The sequence below is a fragment of the Neovison vison genome, chromosome 6, assembly GCF_020171115.1.
Source record: "Neovison vison isolate M4711 chromosome 6, ASM_NN_V1, whole genome shotgun sequence".
Classification (NCBI taxonomy): domain Eukaryota; kingdom Metazoa; phylum Chordata; class Mammalia; order Carnivora; family Mustelidae; genus Neogale; species Neogale vison.
The window spans coordinates 190,671,122-190,688,717 of NC_058096.1; the positions used below are offsets into that span (position 1 = coordinate 190,671,122).

Consider the following 17,596-nt stretch of genomic DNA (forward strand, 5'->3'; position numbering starts at 1 on the left):
AGCCCCCAGAGGAACCCACCTTGATGAGATTTCTTTAGTCCCAAGTTTACACACACCCTGGCCAGGCTTGATCAGGCAGCTAATGAAGTTTGTGACTCACTGTGTTTATTGTCAAAGCCACTGAAAGATAGGCAGACTCTACTTGTATCTGAACTGAAACTGGAAGCTTTAATAGAGACTGAAATTTCTCTGATTGCTTTTTCCATCTGTGAGTGAAAATCTCATTTCTTCTGGGATTGTGAAGCTTGCGTAGTGAGAGCTGCTTCCTGGCTGTCTGGAGAAGGCCAGTCTGTGGTAGGAAGGGATGAGGGCAACAGAGGGAAGGAGAGCCAAGAGACTTGGGGGGAGAAAGCCAAGAGCAGAGCCTCAAGTCTCTTCATGGAGCAGTGCTGAAAACTGGTTTCACTTCTGGTTTGTCAAGTTCCATGGGCTAATTCACTTACTTTTTTTGTTTAAACTAGTTCAACTGGGTTTCTGTCACTGGCAACCAAAACATCCCAGTACAAATGATTACTTTAAGGCCCACTCAGAATCTTAAATGATCATTAACAGGCAATGGTTAAAGACCTTGGGAACATTGAAAGAATACAATATATATTTTTTCTGAGGATTTATTTATTTATTTATTTGTCAGAGAGAGAGAGAGAGAGACAGCACACAAGCAGGCAGAGTGGTAGGCAAAGGCAGAGAGAGACATAGGCTCCCCACTGAGCAAGGATCCCAATGCGGGACTTGATCCCAGGATCCTGGGATCATGACCTGAGCCATAGGCAGTGGCTTAACTGACCGAGCCACCCAGGTGTCCCAAGAATACAATATTTTTGAAAAATAAACAAGCTACTGAAAGTGGGATAAATATAGGTTCATGTTCACAAATGGGAAATTGATGGTATATTAGTGAGTGGAACAGCATAAAAAGGATTATTTAATTCCATAAATTAACTCTAAATCCCAAGTGAAAAGAGGGAGAACTTAAGAGGGTAGATTCTGTGTGTGCGCGCATGTATGTGTGTTTGTGATGGCCAAAGTCAAGAAGAAGATACACTCATATGTAAAAACTTATCTCTTGGGACTATAATTTCAAATGACTTAACTTAAGGCTGCCTTTTTATTATCTATTTTAAAAATTGTTCTGCAAAAATGAGTATTACTCAGGTATTTTAGAAAATATGGACATCTCATGGGGTGGGTGTTTGGGTGGCTCAGCTGGTTGAGCATCTGACTCTTGTTTTCAGCTCAGGACATGATCTCATGGGTCATGAGGTCAAGCCCTGTGTTGGGCTCTGTGCTCAGGGGAGAGGCTGCTTGAAGATTCTCTCCCCTGCCTCAAACTCATGTACGTGCACACTCCCTCTCTCTAAATAGATAAATAGGGGTTGCCTGGGTGGCTCAGTAGGTTGAGCATCTAAAATAAAGAAGAAATATAGAGCATGAACAACTTCAATAATAAAATCCTGAATTATTTAAGGATCTTCTGTACTCAAATGTCTGTATTTTCAGATTTGGAAATAGAAAGGAGATACACACATCTGTTATCAAAGAATGAAAATATCCTGTTCCCAAGGAAATTAACACTATCATCAGGTGTATTCTCAGGGGAATTATGCAGGATGATATTTCGTGTTTTATACAGCTGAACCTTTGGTAAAATTTTAGGGGAGGTTCCCATGAAAAATTCTTGGGTTTCTCTTGGCTCCTCAAACATAAAACACCTCCCAACATCACATTTCAAATCTTGTAGTTATCAGTATTTATTTTTCACATGGAAGCAAACCACAACAGTGGCCAGGGTTAGACCCTCTTCTTGGAGTTACTCTTCTGGGGTATTAAAAGAATAGTTCATGTGTGGTATCTTGGAAGAGCTTACGAATGAACATTTTATTTCTTCTTTCCTATCTGGAAGTACTGAAGGGAGGAATACTATGGTCAGAGAAAACCACCCAGCTGCGTCCCTGTGCAGAAAAGAACAAGTTATCAAGTAAATCATAAAAGTGCCTCTCACTGATGACTAGGAAAATGGCTCTCCTTGCCATTTCCCTTCCTTCTCAACTAATGGCTTCAACATTCTCTGTTGATCTTCTGCTCTAAATCACCAGTACGAACTCAGTTACCTTATTGAATATAGAGTATTTATTTTGATATCTATAATTGATGCTTCTTGATGGCATTCTGCAGAAATTAAAAGATAACCAATTTATAAGACCTCCTTTGCCCCAGAGCCGACCAACTCATTTACCATCCTCATGTTACCAGAAAAATGAAGTAAAATGCCACTTTAGATGGCCATGATAAATTTCTTTAATCACAAGTGGAAAACTTTAGGAAGAAACATATTTGGAAGAGAGAAAAGAGACGCACATGTTATAGTCATGTTTTTTTTTCTTTTCCTTTAGTGAAATTAGGTGAAAATAAGGCCTTAATTTGTGTAGAGTTTATTGTGTTACAGTTTAGTTCTCATCTGAATCTACTGCGTTTATTAAGATTTCATTGTTGAAATGCTTGCACAGTAACAGTATAAGGATGTTTGGAATATCACCTGTACCACAGCCCACAGAGCTCCAAACAATGTAGGAATGTTTGCAAATGAATCCTCTTTACATCCCAGTACATTTATTCATGTTGAGTCCACGAATGAGGAACGAGAGATTGGATTTCAGAGTGGATCAGCATATTCTATCACATTATAGGGAAGAGATAGGAGGGTGACTTAATTAGGATACACACACTATGTGGCAGATACAGGGGCCAAAAAAAAAAAAAAAAAAAAAACCAAACCAAAAAACTGCTATTACCTGAGTATGCTAAATAGCAGATAGCTACATCCTACAGTGGTTTTGCGTATGGACTTTGAATCATGCCTCTACATTCATATCTTAGCTTCATCACTTCCGTGCTTGGAAGCAACTTTCATGACTTGTTTCGTGTTTCTCAATTGTAAAATCGAGGTCATTCATGTAAAATCCAAATCAAACCTACCTCACACAGTTGTTGTGACAACTAAATAAAATAATACACAGAATGATTCTGGCACATATGGTAAGCCTCAAAGTTAGATATTCTGTGGTATTATTTTCTCCATTGGAATACATTGCCGAAGTCATAGCGTAAGTGAAAGAAGCCCAAACCCTCGGATCCTGTTTTACCTCTAGTCAAGAAAAATCTACTTCAAGATAACTATAAGCCCTTTCAAGAAAGCAGTCTATAAAATCCTCAGTTCTAGTCACTAAATCTAAATAGATTTTATGTCAAAGGTCACATAGATTTTAATATTACTTTTTTTTTTTTTTTTTTTTTTTTAATCTCTACACCCAATGCTGGGCTCAAGAGTCATATGCTCTACTGACTGAGCCAGCCAGGTGCTCCACTTTCATGTCATACTTTACCTGTGCATACACGTACTCATTCAGCAATGTGTATGGGGCACACCCCAAGCAAGGCATGGGTTTAGGTGCTGAGGACTCAAAGCTTGGATAGGATAGATATGATTTCTGCTCTGCTTCCAGACTGGGACACAAGAACTGGACTAGTTGTAACAGAAGAGATAGAAAGGGTAGGAGGAGAAGAAAGTTCCAGAACATTATAAACTTAGTACCTGGAAATTGGTGGTTTTAGCTGCTTTGGAGGTTTGAGGTATTTCTTTTATGTTCCTGGATTAATAATGTGTCTCTCTATACCTCTCTCCATTCCACCCTCTGTATCCTCACATATCCCTTCTTTTCTGGGTGTTATTCCACATTTGAAATCTGAAGGATGCTAAATTCCTGGTCCTTTCCCCTCCTGGAAGGCAGGGACACCTGGAGAGGGAAGATGGTACTGCTGCCATAGGAATTCATGCAAAACACTTGGCCTCTCTTCCCTTAGACTGATCCAGGAGGGAGTGAAAGTGGAACGGGGAGGTAGGGAGTCACTGATTCCAGGTAGGTGGGGGATTCTTGGCAAGCAATCAGACTACTAAAATATGGAGTGGGGAAGAGGGGAAAAACACACAAGGTCAAGCTTCCTAGTGATCTGTAGGGGCATCTGTGACTGCACTTTAAGACGGTATGCCAAAATGTGCATTTTTATGGGGAGATTCATTCAACGTATACTTGAGCATTAACTCCATACAAAACATTGTTCTAAAAACTGACATGTCTGTAAACCAAACTGCTGAAGTTCCTGGCCCTGCTGGGGCTTACACTCTAGAGGATGATATGGACCATAGGTTTATTCTCCAAAAGATTCTGTGTTTTAAAAATGCTCAGGAATCAAGAGGCTAGACCTGTGGTCCTCAGTGTTGTGTACCAACACCAGGGTAGGGGGATCTTAAAAGTCCAGAGGAGAGAGCCTGTTCCTGAGATTCTGATTGGATGGATCTGTAATCGGGTTTGGGAATAAAGCTTTAAAACTCCCACTCATTTTGATTCAGTTAAGTTTGAGACAAACTGATTGCTTCTTTGAAAAGAGAGTGGAGATGAAGTTTCTCTCACTAAAAAGAGCCAGGAAAAATTGGCCACTTCCTTCTTTCACAAATACTAGGCAATGGGATTTTCGGTTTGAATATCCCAGGAGAGAAGCATCAACATTCTTCCTTTATTTTTATTAGCTTAGAATAGCGCCCTACAAACAGACTTCCAAAACATTTAATGTGTGCCTATATATTTTAAGCTTTAGGAGAAAGAGGAGGACTTATCATCATCATCTAATATGAGACCCCAAATGACTTCCTAATTGTTTTTCCAAATCCTACTACTACTAATGTAAGTTTTTATTATATGCCACTTTACAAGTATTCACTTTACAAGCTGGGCACTTTACAAGTGTTCTATGTAATACTCCCCCAAACCTTGTAAGGTATTGTTATGCTTACTTAGCAGGAGAGAAAGGAGGGCTCTGAGGGGTCAAGGAGCTTGCTCAAGGTCACACAGAGATTGGACCCGTGGGAACCTACACCATAGGCTGGCTCTCAACCCAGACGACCACGGACCACCGCAGCATCCCACCTTTTCTGACCCCTCCCTCCCTTGTTTAGCACTTGGAATCTTTTCTGTGATCACAGAAGAAAATACATGTTATAAGTCACTGAAGAAAAAAGATTGCTTAGGAGACTCTCGATTTGGAGGCTATTTGGGGGAGGGCAGCCTTCCCAATGCAGGGTAATATTTCTGTAGGTAGCCCCCGAGCTCATTTCCAAACCTAGCGGGTAGACACTCGCTCGGCTGGCACCCCAGGGCGGCATTGATCCCCAGGCTATGAATTCCGAGAGGTGGCTGCCTAGGCCCCGCCCCCGCGGGCGCCTGGACTCGGGTGCAGATCGCAGACCAGTGGGTGCCTACTCCCCCGCCCCCACGGGCGCCTGGACTGGGGTGCAGATCGCAGACCAGTGGGTGATCTTAATCTCGTGGTCCCGGGGCGGGTCCGAAGGATTCTCGGCTCAGTCAGGAACTTGAGCCTGGGACAGATGACTGGCTCCAGAAGTCTTTGCTGAAAGAAAGTTAAAAAGCTAGATCCTTTTTAGGTTGAAGGCTTGAACCGCCCCCAGCCATTTGGCTACTTTGCCGTGCCTATAGTCTTCCCTGTGTCCTAAAAAGTTGCCTCCAAAGTTTAGGGGGGTCCCCAAAGTTCACAAGGATCCCAGGTAGAGGGCCAGGGGACCCAGCGTCACAGAGACACTGGCAGTCCCAGCTCCAGGACCCGAATCCGTGGGCGCAGGCAGGCAAGGGTCAGGAGCGTGCCTCCAGGTCGGGTCCACCTCTGGGGTACTAGAGGGAAGTACCGCGGGGTGTGGGGGCGGGGGTGGACAAGCCCGGGAGGGTGACCGACAGCGTGGCCAGCCACTGGCCGAGGGCGGTGAGGAGGCTTAGGCCGGCGTGAGTGCGTGCGTGTGTGCGTGAGTGTGAGCGCGAGGGTGAGTGTGTGAGCCTCCCCAACCCCCACCTGTTTGAAATGATTTTAAAATGCCAAAGCCAGACTGACCGTATTTCAAAAGTTGCAAACAGTCGGGGTAAAACACGTGCACATGCCCCTACCCTGAAGTGATTAGCTGACTCGAGGGCAAGGAAAGAAAAGGAGGAGTAAGAGGGGGGCGTAGAGGGGGCTAAATCTCCTTTTGGAGGATCGGTTTTAGGACCCAACGGGAAGCACACTGGAATCTCTCCCTTAGGGAAGGAGAGGTGGGGCGGGCCGGCCGGCAGGCGGCCGTGGGGCGCATGCGCGCGCGTCTCCTCTCGCCGGCCGCTGCGCTCGGCGGCGCGGAATAGAATGAACTGTAACAAAACAAGCTGAGCCTTTGTATCTGCTTAAAGGGGCCGCAGGCACTTCCCTCCTGTCCCCCCCAACCCCCGCTCGGCAACCGCGTCTCCAGGGCTCCCAGCAACTGGCTGGAAGGGCTTCCCTCACCCTCAGGAACAGCCCGCCAGCGAGGAAAGGCGAGCCAGGCGGGAGGCAAAGAGGAGACACCGCATTTCTAAGAGGCAAGAAAGGAAGGAAGGGAGGAAAAAAAAAAAATAACCCAAGCGGCGCAGAGTGGACTCTGGTCCGGGAGGGAACGATCGGGCGCCGGAACGTGGACCGAGAAGCACCGGAATGCAAACAAAGCTCGCGGGCGCCTGTGCAGGGCTCGCGGGGAAGCCCAGAAAGTTTGTTTTATGATGGCTTGAGTGCGCGAGTGTGTGCAGGGGAGCGAGGCTGCCAAGTTTCTCTCTCCCGTTGCGTTATTTTGGGGGGAGATGTCTCTCCCATGAACCAGCGGGGGCTTGGGGACTTGTGCTGTGGGGGGCACCTGTCTCTCATTGCATTATTATTTTTTGTGTTGGGGGGGAGGCGGGGTGTAACCCATCATGTCGAGGGTGATCCAGAAGAAGAACCACTGGACTAGCAAGGTTCACGAATGCACCGTGAAGCGGGGACCCCAGGGTGAGCTGGGGGTGACGGTGCTGGGGGGCGCGGAGAATGGGGAGTTTCCGTATGTTGGAGCGGTGGCCGCGGCCGAAGCGGCGGGGCTTCCCGGCGGCGGCGAGGGCCCTCGGCTGGGCGAAGGGGAGCTGCTTCTGGAGGTGCAGGGGATCCGGGTGTCCGGCTTGCCCCGCTATGACGTGCTGGGAGTCATCGACAGCTGCAAGGAGGCCGTCACCTTCAAAGCCGTCAGACAAGGTAAGACGGGACGCGCGTCCGGGAGGCGCCCGCAAAACGGGGAGAGGCCTGCGGAGTGCCCCCCGCCGCATCTCGGTTTCCCGCGTTCCTCCTGCGAGCGCAGCTTAGAGGGGAAGTTGGGGCCGTGCGCCCTGTCGTGGTGAAATAAGCAAACTTGTTGAGAGATGGTGGGTTGTTTGCCCACCTGCGTTGGAAAGGGGAGGCTGGATTTGCGTCGGGAAGCGGGAGACTTTTCCCAGGCCTGGTTTGCCAACCTGTTTTCTCAGCCACCAAGTGCAGTGCCGCTTCGCCTGCGCCGGAGGGAGAGTTGGGAAACTGAGGCAAGTGGCAAAGTGGACGGTCTCCGGGCTCTTCTGGGGAGTGATGCAGCAAGCGCAGCCGCTGCATTCCTTTGCTATTTATCCGTTCACAGACCCGGGGAATGGGTATGAAGGAGAAGAGGGTTCTGTGGTTACTGACGTCCTCCCTCAGGAAATCGGCTTCACCTGGTATCCCTCCAGGTGGGTTGGGGTACGACCGCCCTGCGGTTCCTGTGCCCGCCGCCTGAAGATCCTGCATTCACCCCAGAGCTGGATGACGCATGTGTCTCGGTCGTGTGGCCCAGCCCCAGGCGTGGCGGGGGGAGGGAAAGGAGTATTTCTGTCAGCGCGAATCGAGCCCAAGTTTATGCTGCCTCCACCACCACCACCATCGTTATCCTTGATAATGATAATGGTAGCTACTCTGCACTGATCGCTTACTACGTGCCAGGCTCTGTGTTGAATGCTTTTCCTGGCTGTTTTGTTCTGATTGCCAATTCTGAGAGCGAGTTGTTTTTATAAACCCCAGGTTGCAGGTAGGGAAATCGGCATTGACATTGGATAAGTTACTTGCCCAAGGTCACACAAATATCAGAAGTGAGGGTTTGACTCCTTAATGCAAGCGGAGGAGGAAGAGGTGGGGGGATGACCCCCCTGGGCTTGAGGGCTTGATTTCTAGGGGAGGGAATAAAGTCAGATTCCTCTCTTAGAAGCCTGTAGAGGAGTGCCCACGTCTTTGATGACTGTTGCTGGTGGGGAGTCCCTTGCCTCTCAGTGTGGTGCAGGTAAGGGGCTGTCCCTATATCAGTCCAACAGAGAAGGGTTGATTCCCCTAAAGGATCACTTGCATGACCAAGTACCATGACACAGGTTCCGCTCCATGAAAGCACCAGAGGAAGTGGCAATGTTGAGCATGGTGAAAAGTTCCCATATGTGCCTGCGGGCCTGGAAGGGCAAGCAGCAGCTGGAGGAATGTGTTAAAGGAAAGGAGGGCTGGCTTGAGCTGAGCAGATCCTTGGAAACAGGCCTGTTCCAGATGAAACAGAGGAGGGGGCAGAAAGTTTTGTCAGGCCTTTTGGTAGTTTGAGGAGCTATGCACTGACACTTAAGAAAAGTTCCTACCATTTATGTCCTCATCTTCTACTTGCACACCTCTTCCGGGAAGCCCTCCAGCATGCTGCCACGCTGAACAAACCAAACCCTTCTTCCTTTGGGCTCCCCTAAATGTGTATGTTGTAGTTCTTTTACTTCCTCTGAACTATGAGTTAGGCCCCTCTTCTCATTTCCGTACAAGAGACTGTGCCTTATTCATTGTGCATTTCCTCAGGCTTTGCTTGAGGTCTAACACCTTCTTTTCCTGAGAGTATGTAATTAGTAACCTGGCTTGCCTTTTAGGTATTACATAAGCTAATAAGTGGAAAGTGTGCAAAACAGGGCCTGCCACATAGTAAGTGCCCAATAAATATGAGCTATTATTGTGTAAAATTGAATTTATTTATTTCTAAGCCTAGCTTTTGGTGTTAGGAACCTGGATTATGAATTCAATGCCAGTACGTGGATTGTTAGGGTTTGCTAGAACTGTAGAGGAAACAGCGTGTCAAAGCATTTGATGGGAGCAGCCACAGGTCTCGGTACAGGGGTATTTTGGAGAAACGGTTGGCGGAAGGACAGGCAGGGGTATCTATCCATCTATTATCTGTCTAGTGGGTCCTGTGTGGGGGCTTGTTTTTAATGTGCAGTATGCCAGGTGTGCCTGAACCTCTTCTGCCCACCAGTCATCAAAGATCCAAGAGCTACTGTATCTCATCATGGTGGGTCAGATAATCAAGTGTGTTCGGAATCAGACACCTCTGAATGGAAAGGAAACTGTAGTGTCTCCAAATGTTATTTCCCTTCACCCAGAGCCATTCTGTGTGCTGCACAGGACTGTTCTTAGCAGGTGTGTGCGTGCGTGTAAATCTACTTCTTCTACTCAGGAGAGCATAAAGATGGGGATGGAATCCACTGCAGTGTGAAAGCTACTATTTTATGGGATAATTACATGGGCACAGTTCTTCCAACATCTTCATTACAGAAACATGGCACTAGGAAGTATTTCACCAGTCTTCCGTTCCCCCTATAGCAAGAATATGAGTTAAATTGTATGACAGGATTGTTCGTACTATGTCTTCATTGCTATGTTGTAATCATATTAGATAAACTCATCCTGGGTGTGTGGCAAAGGAAAACATTACTTTTGTGTCTCCTGCCCCCTGAGCTAGCCACTCCCAGGGACACAGGGCACTTTGGGTACTGTCGGTATGGAAATGTCACGGTCTTCTTGTGGGAGAAAATTCTGCTGTTTCTATTTCATGGCAGCTCCCTGGAAAGATGCACAGACTAAAATAGCCTGTAGCAAATGGTATTATATGAAGCAGGACTGGATCGTGAAGGAACCAAGCTAAATGGATCTACCAGGTTAGACTTGGTTCATTTTATTTTATTTATTTATTTTAAGATTTTATTTATTTATTTGACAGAGAGAGAAAGGGAGAGCATGAGCGGGGTCGGGGGGATGGGGAGCAGCAGGCAGAGAGAGAGGGAGAAGCAGGCTCCCTGCGGAGCCGGGAGCCCAACTCAGCTTGATCCCAGGACCCTGGGATCACTAGAACTTGGTTCATTTTAGATGGGGAAGACAGTCTTTTGTCACAAAGTGCCTAAAAAAATTTACAGATACACATATATGTTACAAAAAATATGTTATTTTGAAAAAAAATGCTATTTTGTATATTACATATATAATATAGCATATACTTTATACTTGGTAAATATACATTTACTGGTAGGGAAATGCACAGATCTTTAGTATATAATTTGATGAGTTTTGACAAATGTGTATGTTCATTTTATATTTACCCAAATCAAGATATAGAACATTTCCATTACTCTAGAAATTTTCCTCCTGTCCCTTTCTGGTCAGTTCCAGACACCTCCTCCAGAGGCAAAGGCTATCTGATTTCCTTTATCCTGGATTAATTTTGTCTATTATCGATGTTCATATGAATGAAATAATGCCATATGTACTCTTTTGTGCCTGACTTTTTACACTCAAAATATTTTGCAGATTTCATATTGTGTCGTTATTCTTTTTTTAAAGGTTTATATAAATATATATATTTTTAAGTCAACTCTTTACCCATCATGAGGCTCAAATTTACAACTCCATGATCAAGAGTCACATGCTCTGCTGACCGAGTCAGCCAGGCACCCTTCATTGTTCTTTATTGTTGAGTACTATTCCATTGTAGGTATGTGTGTTTATATGTGTGTAGACACACACACACACACACACACACACACCAGTTTTTAAAATATTTTTGCTTGTCATTGGGCTTTGGACCGTTTGCCATTTTTCACTATTGTGAATATAGGTGCCAAAATATTCCAATTGCTCCGCATTTTTGCCGGTCTTCAGTCTCGTCTGTCGTTTGAATTGTAGCCATCCTAGTATTTGTGGAAACAGAAAAGAAGATGATTAAGGAAACTTTGCTGTGGGATATAAGCTAAGCACTTGTTTTAGAATGTGGAGGCCTGAGGTGAAAGTACTGCTTTATGGACATTCTGTTTTTTATTCCTCGCCCCTGGACACAGGTGTCCTGAACTGAGGTCCGCAGATGTCCTGAACTGAGGTCCGCAGAGTTTGGGTAGCCTTTCCAAGAGTCGTACAAGTGGCAGAAGTCAAGCTGACAGGCTGCTGTGTTGGATGCCAAAAGCCCCCGCTCCTCATTCCTGGGTCGGCATGTCTCAGAGTAGGGTCCCCAGACCAGTGACCAGAGCGTTACCTGGGACTGGTTAGACACTGGAATTCCTGGACCCCACCCAGGTGGTGCAGACTCCCAAACTCTGAAACTCCTGGAGGCGGAGCCTCTGGGGCAGTATTAAAGAGGCCCTGGGGTGATTCCAAGGCGTGCCCAGCTTTGAGAATCACTGCCTGAAGGTACCGACTGACAGTTAGAAAAGGACCCTTGACACAGCGGACGTGGGTTCCAGAAGAGGCTTTGCCAGCTAGTGCTGTCGTCTCCGGCTCTGGGCCGACCTTTCTTCATTGTTTCATGCCAGAAATAAAATGGCCGTGGCCTGTAGGTCCTTTGCATTCCTAAAATGCTGCACTTCCATGAGTAACCCCGACTGCAAAAGCTTAAGATGGTGTGATTGTAGTTTCCCAAAGTGGTGGTATCCTAGGTCATGCTTACATATTTTCGTAGGTGAAGTCTGTGGTTTTGCAAATTGCCCGGAAGCTGAAACCGCCCACATTTTAGACAGAGCAGGGACAATAAATAAGACACATCTTAGAAACCACACCACCACCACCAGACCCTTTTCCTCACTGAAATGAGGGTGTTATGACCACACACAATTGAATAGAGTTCTTTGTGCCTTTTTGTGTTTTGTTCTGATGAGTGTTTATTTTTGACCCATTGGACTATACTACAATAGCTCTGTAACAAAGTCATTCTCATTTTATTTTATTTTATTTTTTAAAGATTTTTAAAATGTATTTGGGGCCGGGGATGGGGGAGAGAGAGGGAGAAGCAGACTCCCCGTGGAGCAGGGAGCCTGATGCAGGGTTTGATCCCCGGACACTGGGATCATGACCTGAGTGGAAGGGAGATGCTTTACTGACTGAGCCACCCAGGGGCCCCAGTCATACTCATTTTACAACACAGAAGCCTGTCTTTCTTGGTGTCCTGTGAATTCTGCTTCAGGGTCTCTGGGTTTGCTTATTCATCCCCTGAGATGGTCACAAGATGGATTCTTTTCCTTAGTGTCCCTTCAGAGAGAAGATCATTGAGTTCCCCATGGTAGTGTGCTGCTAGATCATTGAGTTCCCCATGGTAGTGTGTTAACAACCCGCTCTGGTGTGGGGAAGAGATACGTTTAATCCATTCTACAGAGCCAGTATGAACTCCTCCCAGCATACCCCTGACCTCCCTATAAGACAGCTCTTGAGTTATGAGCCATCCCCTCATCCTGCTTTGTGACTGCATAGCCTTGTCTCAATTTAAAATTATCTTCTGTTTCTTCTTTTTTTAAAGTTAATTTTTTAAAATAATCTCTACACCCAACATGGGGTTTGAACTCCCAACCCCAGATCAAGTGTCACATGTTCTACCTGCTGAGCCAACCGCGCGCCCCTTGTTTCTTCTTTTTTGTCTGGCTCTCCTCCCCCTAGAATGTAAGGTCTGTGAATACAAGGAGCTTTTCTCACTGGCTTACCCCTCTATTTCCCAGGGCCTGAAACAGTAGCTGGCAAATCCTAGGTGCTCATTCACATTTGCTGGACATGTGAATGGATTTTCCTTTGTGGCTTCGCATTCGTATGATATGTGCAGATGAGGCTGTCTACATCCTTCCCCCTTTACTGCCCATTCATCTTTTATTTCTTCTGACGTAGGATCCTAATACATTCATTTTTCCCTTGACCAGATCTTCCAATCAGCTGATTCCCTGTGTCTAATAATTTATACGGAGCTATAAATAAGTAAATGACCGACAAGGCTTAATGAATTATATTGAAGTATTTCTGCTTGTTGACTCTTGCTGGAGTTTAAGAAGGGAAATTTCAGATGCTGAGCAGGCAGGATGGTGAGGGGCTTCTCCATTTTTTGTTGATACGGGGTCTGCTGTATGTCAGCACCTGTAAGAATGACACCTTACCTCTGTTTTTTTGTACCATTGTCCCCGAATACAATTTTTCCAGCCAAGAGGAAATCAGATCTTTGCTGCAGAAAACAGTCTGATTTTTGTCCTCTCTTGCTCTTAAATTGAGCTTTGTGTTTATAGGTCTTTTTTTTTTTAACTTAAACTTTCAAAATCAATCTTTGTATTCTTTGTGCTGAAAGACCACTCTCCAAGGGGTATTTTTAGGTTACCCTGTGGAACATTCCACAGCTTTTAGAAAAAATAATGCAAGAACAGGCAACCCATCTTGTCCATTGTTTCCAGTGGCCACCCTTGGCCAATGGCCTTGTTCTTTAAAAATAGATTCACTTGACCTTATGATGCAATGGCATACAGTTGGCTCACTGCATATGTTGGCATTCATTACCCAGCTAGTCTAGGAGGGCAGAATTGATGATATCCACCAAGGGGAATTAAGTGGTTTATAAGAGAAAACATTCTGACATCTCCTTACCACAAGGGTTTACATGAAGGATGTTGCTTTATAAACGATGGTTATTTAATGCAAAACACCGGTCTCTGATGTTAGTGGTCCCTTCCTGGAGTCTGTATATATGTGTAACAGGATATACTGATTTTGTGTACGCTGAGAATAAAGGCTGTCAAATTTGTTAAAGGCTGACATTCACATCCTAAAAAAGTAGGTTACTGCATTCTTGTCTGTCTTTATGCAGCTTCTATGAGAGATCTATAACCTTGAAAAATCCCTCATAAACACTAGAGCTTTGCTGTGCGGCACCCCTATGGATGTCTGCGTCGATATGGTATTTCTTGTGAATTTGTTTTGGTGTTTCCACGGCTGTACCCCCACGGATGTCAAGGATGTGTCTATCATATGGATGTCTACTTTGTAGTAAAGTATCCTATGCAGAGCCCGGAATGTTCTGGATGCTAACCTTTCTGAAGGCATGTCACAAAATTAGAAGATGGAATTTGAACAAGGTCTTTCATGATTAAATAATACTCTTCTCTTTTTATGGCTAAGTAATTAAAGAGTGGAGAATCCATTACTTATAATCATTTCTTCAGGCTTCATCTCAGACTGAAAACCGACGTCCTCACAGTGACTCACGAGGCTCCTTCCCCTGATCTGGCGCATGACATTTCACCGCCCCCCGCCCCGACTCTGGTCCATGATCTGCTAGTTCCCACCTTGAAGGCTTGCTGCCTCCTGAACTTCCAAGTCTTTCCCAAATGTCACCTTCTCCATGACAACTTCTTCGACGACATTGTTGGAAGCTGTACCTCCACTGCTGTTCGTTACCCTCTGTAGCCTTTCTCTGCTTTATTTCACTCCATTTCAGGGAGCTTGCTTTGAAATAAGTAAAATCCTTATTTTGTCTCTCCTGGAAGAGAAGTTCTGGGAGGGCAGGGACGTTGTGGGTGTGTTTGGTGCTGCGTCCTCAGGACCGAGAGCAGGGCCTGGTGCGTCCTTCTGGTACGAGCATCTGTTGAACGTCTGCTGTCAAACGGAGAACTCGAATAACTCCCCCCTGAGCCCGGTTGCCTCTGAAAATTCCCGTATTTGAAAGTCTCTGAAAAATGGGTAATTCATGATGGCTCACATTAACGTCGATGTGGGTTTGTCATTGGCAGTCTGTGCGTGTGGCTGAGTAGAGCTTAGCCAGTCGATGAAGGAATCTTCTAGAAGGCAGCATTGGCAGCCGGTTTCAGCTGGTCTTCATGGGACGGGTTTCGGGCAGCCCCTGAGTGTGTCAGGGAACTTGGCAAACTCTCTTCACCCTCCAACGGGCTGTGAGAAGTTCTTCTGGGCACTGCCCGCTGTGTGTAGAGACTTTTTCTGTTCCTACCTCCGTTGCCATGAGAAAGAATTGCAGAAGAGAACGACATTCTCCCCGCTCAGGCGTCCACCCCACCGTGATTGCCATCAGAGGCATTCGTGTGCACCTTTAATGGGACACAGTTCTGTTTTCCACAATAAGACTAATCTTTCAGGGACGCCTGGGTGGCGCAGTTGGTTGGACGACTGCCTTCGGCTCAGGGCGTGATCCTGGAGTACCGGGATCGAGTCCCACATCGGGCTCCCAGCTCCATGGGGAGCCTGCTTCGCTCTCTGACCTTCTCCTTGCTCATTCTCTCTCACTGTCTCTCTCTCTCAAATAAATAAATTAAAAAAAAAAAAATCTTTAAATTAAAAAAAAAAAAAAAAAAAAAGACTAATCTTTCAGCCTGTCATGAGACAAGACTGGAAGCTCTCTTATGGGCAGTGGCCTGATGGTGCAATTAAAAGGGGATTGTGCCCCGGTGATAAGTGACGTATAGAATTACTGTTCTATACGGTGTTAACAGGACGGCAGAACTGCTTGTAAGATAACCCACTAATATCCATGTATTGATGTGTTATACACGTGTAGGTTTTGGATGTAAGCCGGTGTGGATTAGAAGCCAGATTTTTAAATTTGCTAGCCAGGTGACTCAGGGCAAGACACTTCACCTCTTTGGGCCGGGGTTTTCCCATCTGAAAATGGGGTAAGAGCGATACCTACTTTCTAGAGTTGATGGAAGAGTAAAAGGAGGCTTAAGTGAACCACATGGCACGGGGCCTGGCCCGTAGCTCAGTATGTGTTGGCTTCTGTTATTGTCTGAATGTTCCTCATTTGAAAGCACTCCAAAGAGAAGAAAGAATCTCCTGAGAGATAGAAATTGTGGTATAAGTTTCCTGGAGAGCTTTTTAAAGTCTAGAAAAAAAGCTTCATTTTTCTGCGTGATTCAGATGCCACTTTTTTTTGAAACGGCTGTGGTTGGATGATTTCGGACAAGTGAGAAGGAAACTCTGGACCTCACCATGTGTAGGTGGAACTTCTCTCCCGTTGTCCCCAGTGGTGACATATTGATTCTAATTATTGTCTTTGGGTCCCAGGTTGTACAAAGATGTAGGGGACAGAGAAGTCCTCTCTCTCCTTCCTGGAAGTCCCAAGGAGAATGATCCTGGAGAACGTGACACAGAGATCCTCTGACCTACCTGGCACTGTATTTGGGCTCCCACCTCATGGGTGGCAAGGGAAGCAGGGGGGCTTGGGGTTATAAGGGTTTGGAGTCAGACTGGGTGGGTTCAAATCCAGGCTCTGCCACTTCCAGCTGAGCAACCCTGGGCACGTTAACCTGCCAGAACTCCATTTTCCCAGTAGAAAATGAGAGTAATGCCTACCTCATTGGCTGCTTGGGAGGATTAAATGGGAAAATGTACCCAGAACACTTAATCCTCTGCTTGGCATATAGGCAGGGCTTACCAAAATACCTACATAATAGCAGCTGTGATGATTTTCTTTTGAGAAATGGACACCATCAGTGAGTTCCTCTAAAGCAGTGGTTTAAAATGGTGGGTGGTTTTGCCCACTTGGGGACATTTGGCCTTGCCTGTAATCCTATTTGGTTGTTACAACTCAGGATGCGGGAGTGGAGGCCAGGGAGGCCGCAGAACATCCTACAATGTACAATGCCTCCCCCCTCTTCCCAGGAGAGAGTTATCCATCCCCAAACAGCCAAAGGCTGAGGTTGAGAAACCCTGGTCCCCAATGTAAAACTTCAGGGTTGAGACCGGGAATCTGAATTAGGAGCAGTAAAGTAATCGTAATTGTTATTTATGGATCTTCTGATAGGTTGCCGAGACCCAGGTTAGGGTTTTGCCTGGGTAGATGATGTCATTCTCATTTTAGCCGTGAGAAAAATGAGCTAGGAGAGGTCACGTCATTTATCCTCACCCCCAGGCACCTGACCCCAGTGAGATTCAAGTTCAGATCTGCCTGTTTCCAAAATTTGTGTCCTAGGAGTGTGTTGACTTTGTAGCTAGGAGCCCCTCTGTCCTCCTACTGTGGGGTCACTGTGGATGCTGCCTGAGAGGATGCAGCATGCTTGGTGACCCCACTGAGGATAAGCCTAGAAATAAATTCCCAGAGTGTTAAAGGGCCGGAACCCAGAACGAGCTGCTCCGTATTGTCAGGCTCTACTTCCTTGCCTTCCTCTGTTTGCCCTATTCTCCGTCACCAACACTGTCATTTCCTTCCTCCTCTGTGCCCTCTTTTTTCTCCCCCATGCACATCATGATTTCAAGACAATAGTGTCTTGTCATTGCTGATTTGCCTGTCTGTCTCCCCTACTGGATTATGCGTTTCTTGAAATCTTGAAGGCAACATCCCTGTTCTCGGTTTGCCGTCTCTGCCCTGTGTAGGTGCTTGAGAAATATCTGCTCAGTTGAATTCTTTGAGGGTAACGAGTAGGCATAACTTTTAACTAAATTAAAAAAAAAAAAAATTCTTGCCTAAGATCTTGTTGGCTAGAAACTCCGTGGCTTATTTTTAAGGCATATTAAATATACTTAGCCATATGTCTGACTTTTCTGTGATGATTTAAGATGGTTCTCTGCCAGTTGTTGTAGCATTTTGAACTGTGGGGAAAATATTGAATTAATTGTGTTGAAGGTCTTA

The 17,596-nt window shown here is 45.8% G+C and overlaps 1 protein-coding gene across 14 annotated transcripts in view; it reads left to right on the plus strand.

Moving 5' to 3' along the window:
• The first annotated feature begins 6,199 nt into the window (after nucleotides 1-6,199).
• The window catches only part of MAGI1 (membrane associated guanylate kinase, WW and PDZ domain containing 1), a 639,776-nt gene continuing 628,379 nt past the window's right edge, over nucleotides 6,200-17,596 (plus strand). For all 14 annotated transcript variants that reach the window (XM_044253207.1, XM_044253208.1, XM_044253209.1 and 11 more), the window contains exon 1: nucleotides 6,200-7,131. In XM_044253207.1, coding sequence (XP_044109142.1) covers nucleotides 6,819-7,131 — 313 coding nt within the window. In that variant the 5' untranslated portion in view covers nucleotides 6,200-6,818. The remainder of the gene's footprint in view (nucleotides 7,132-17,596) is intronic.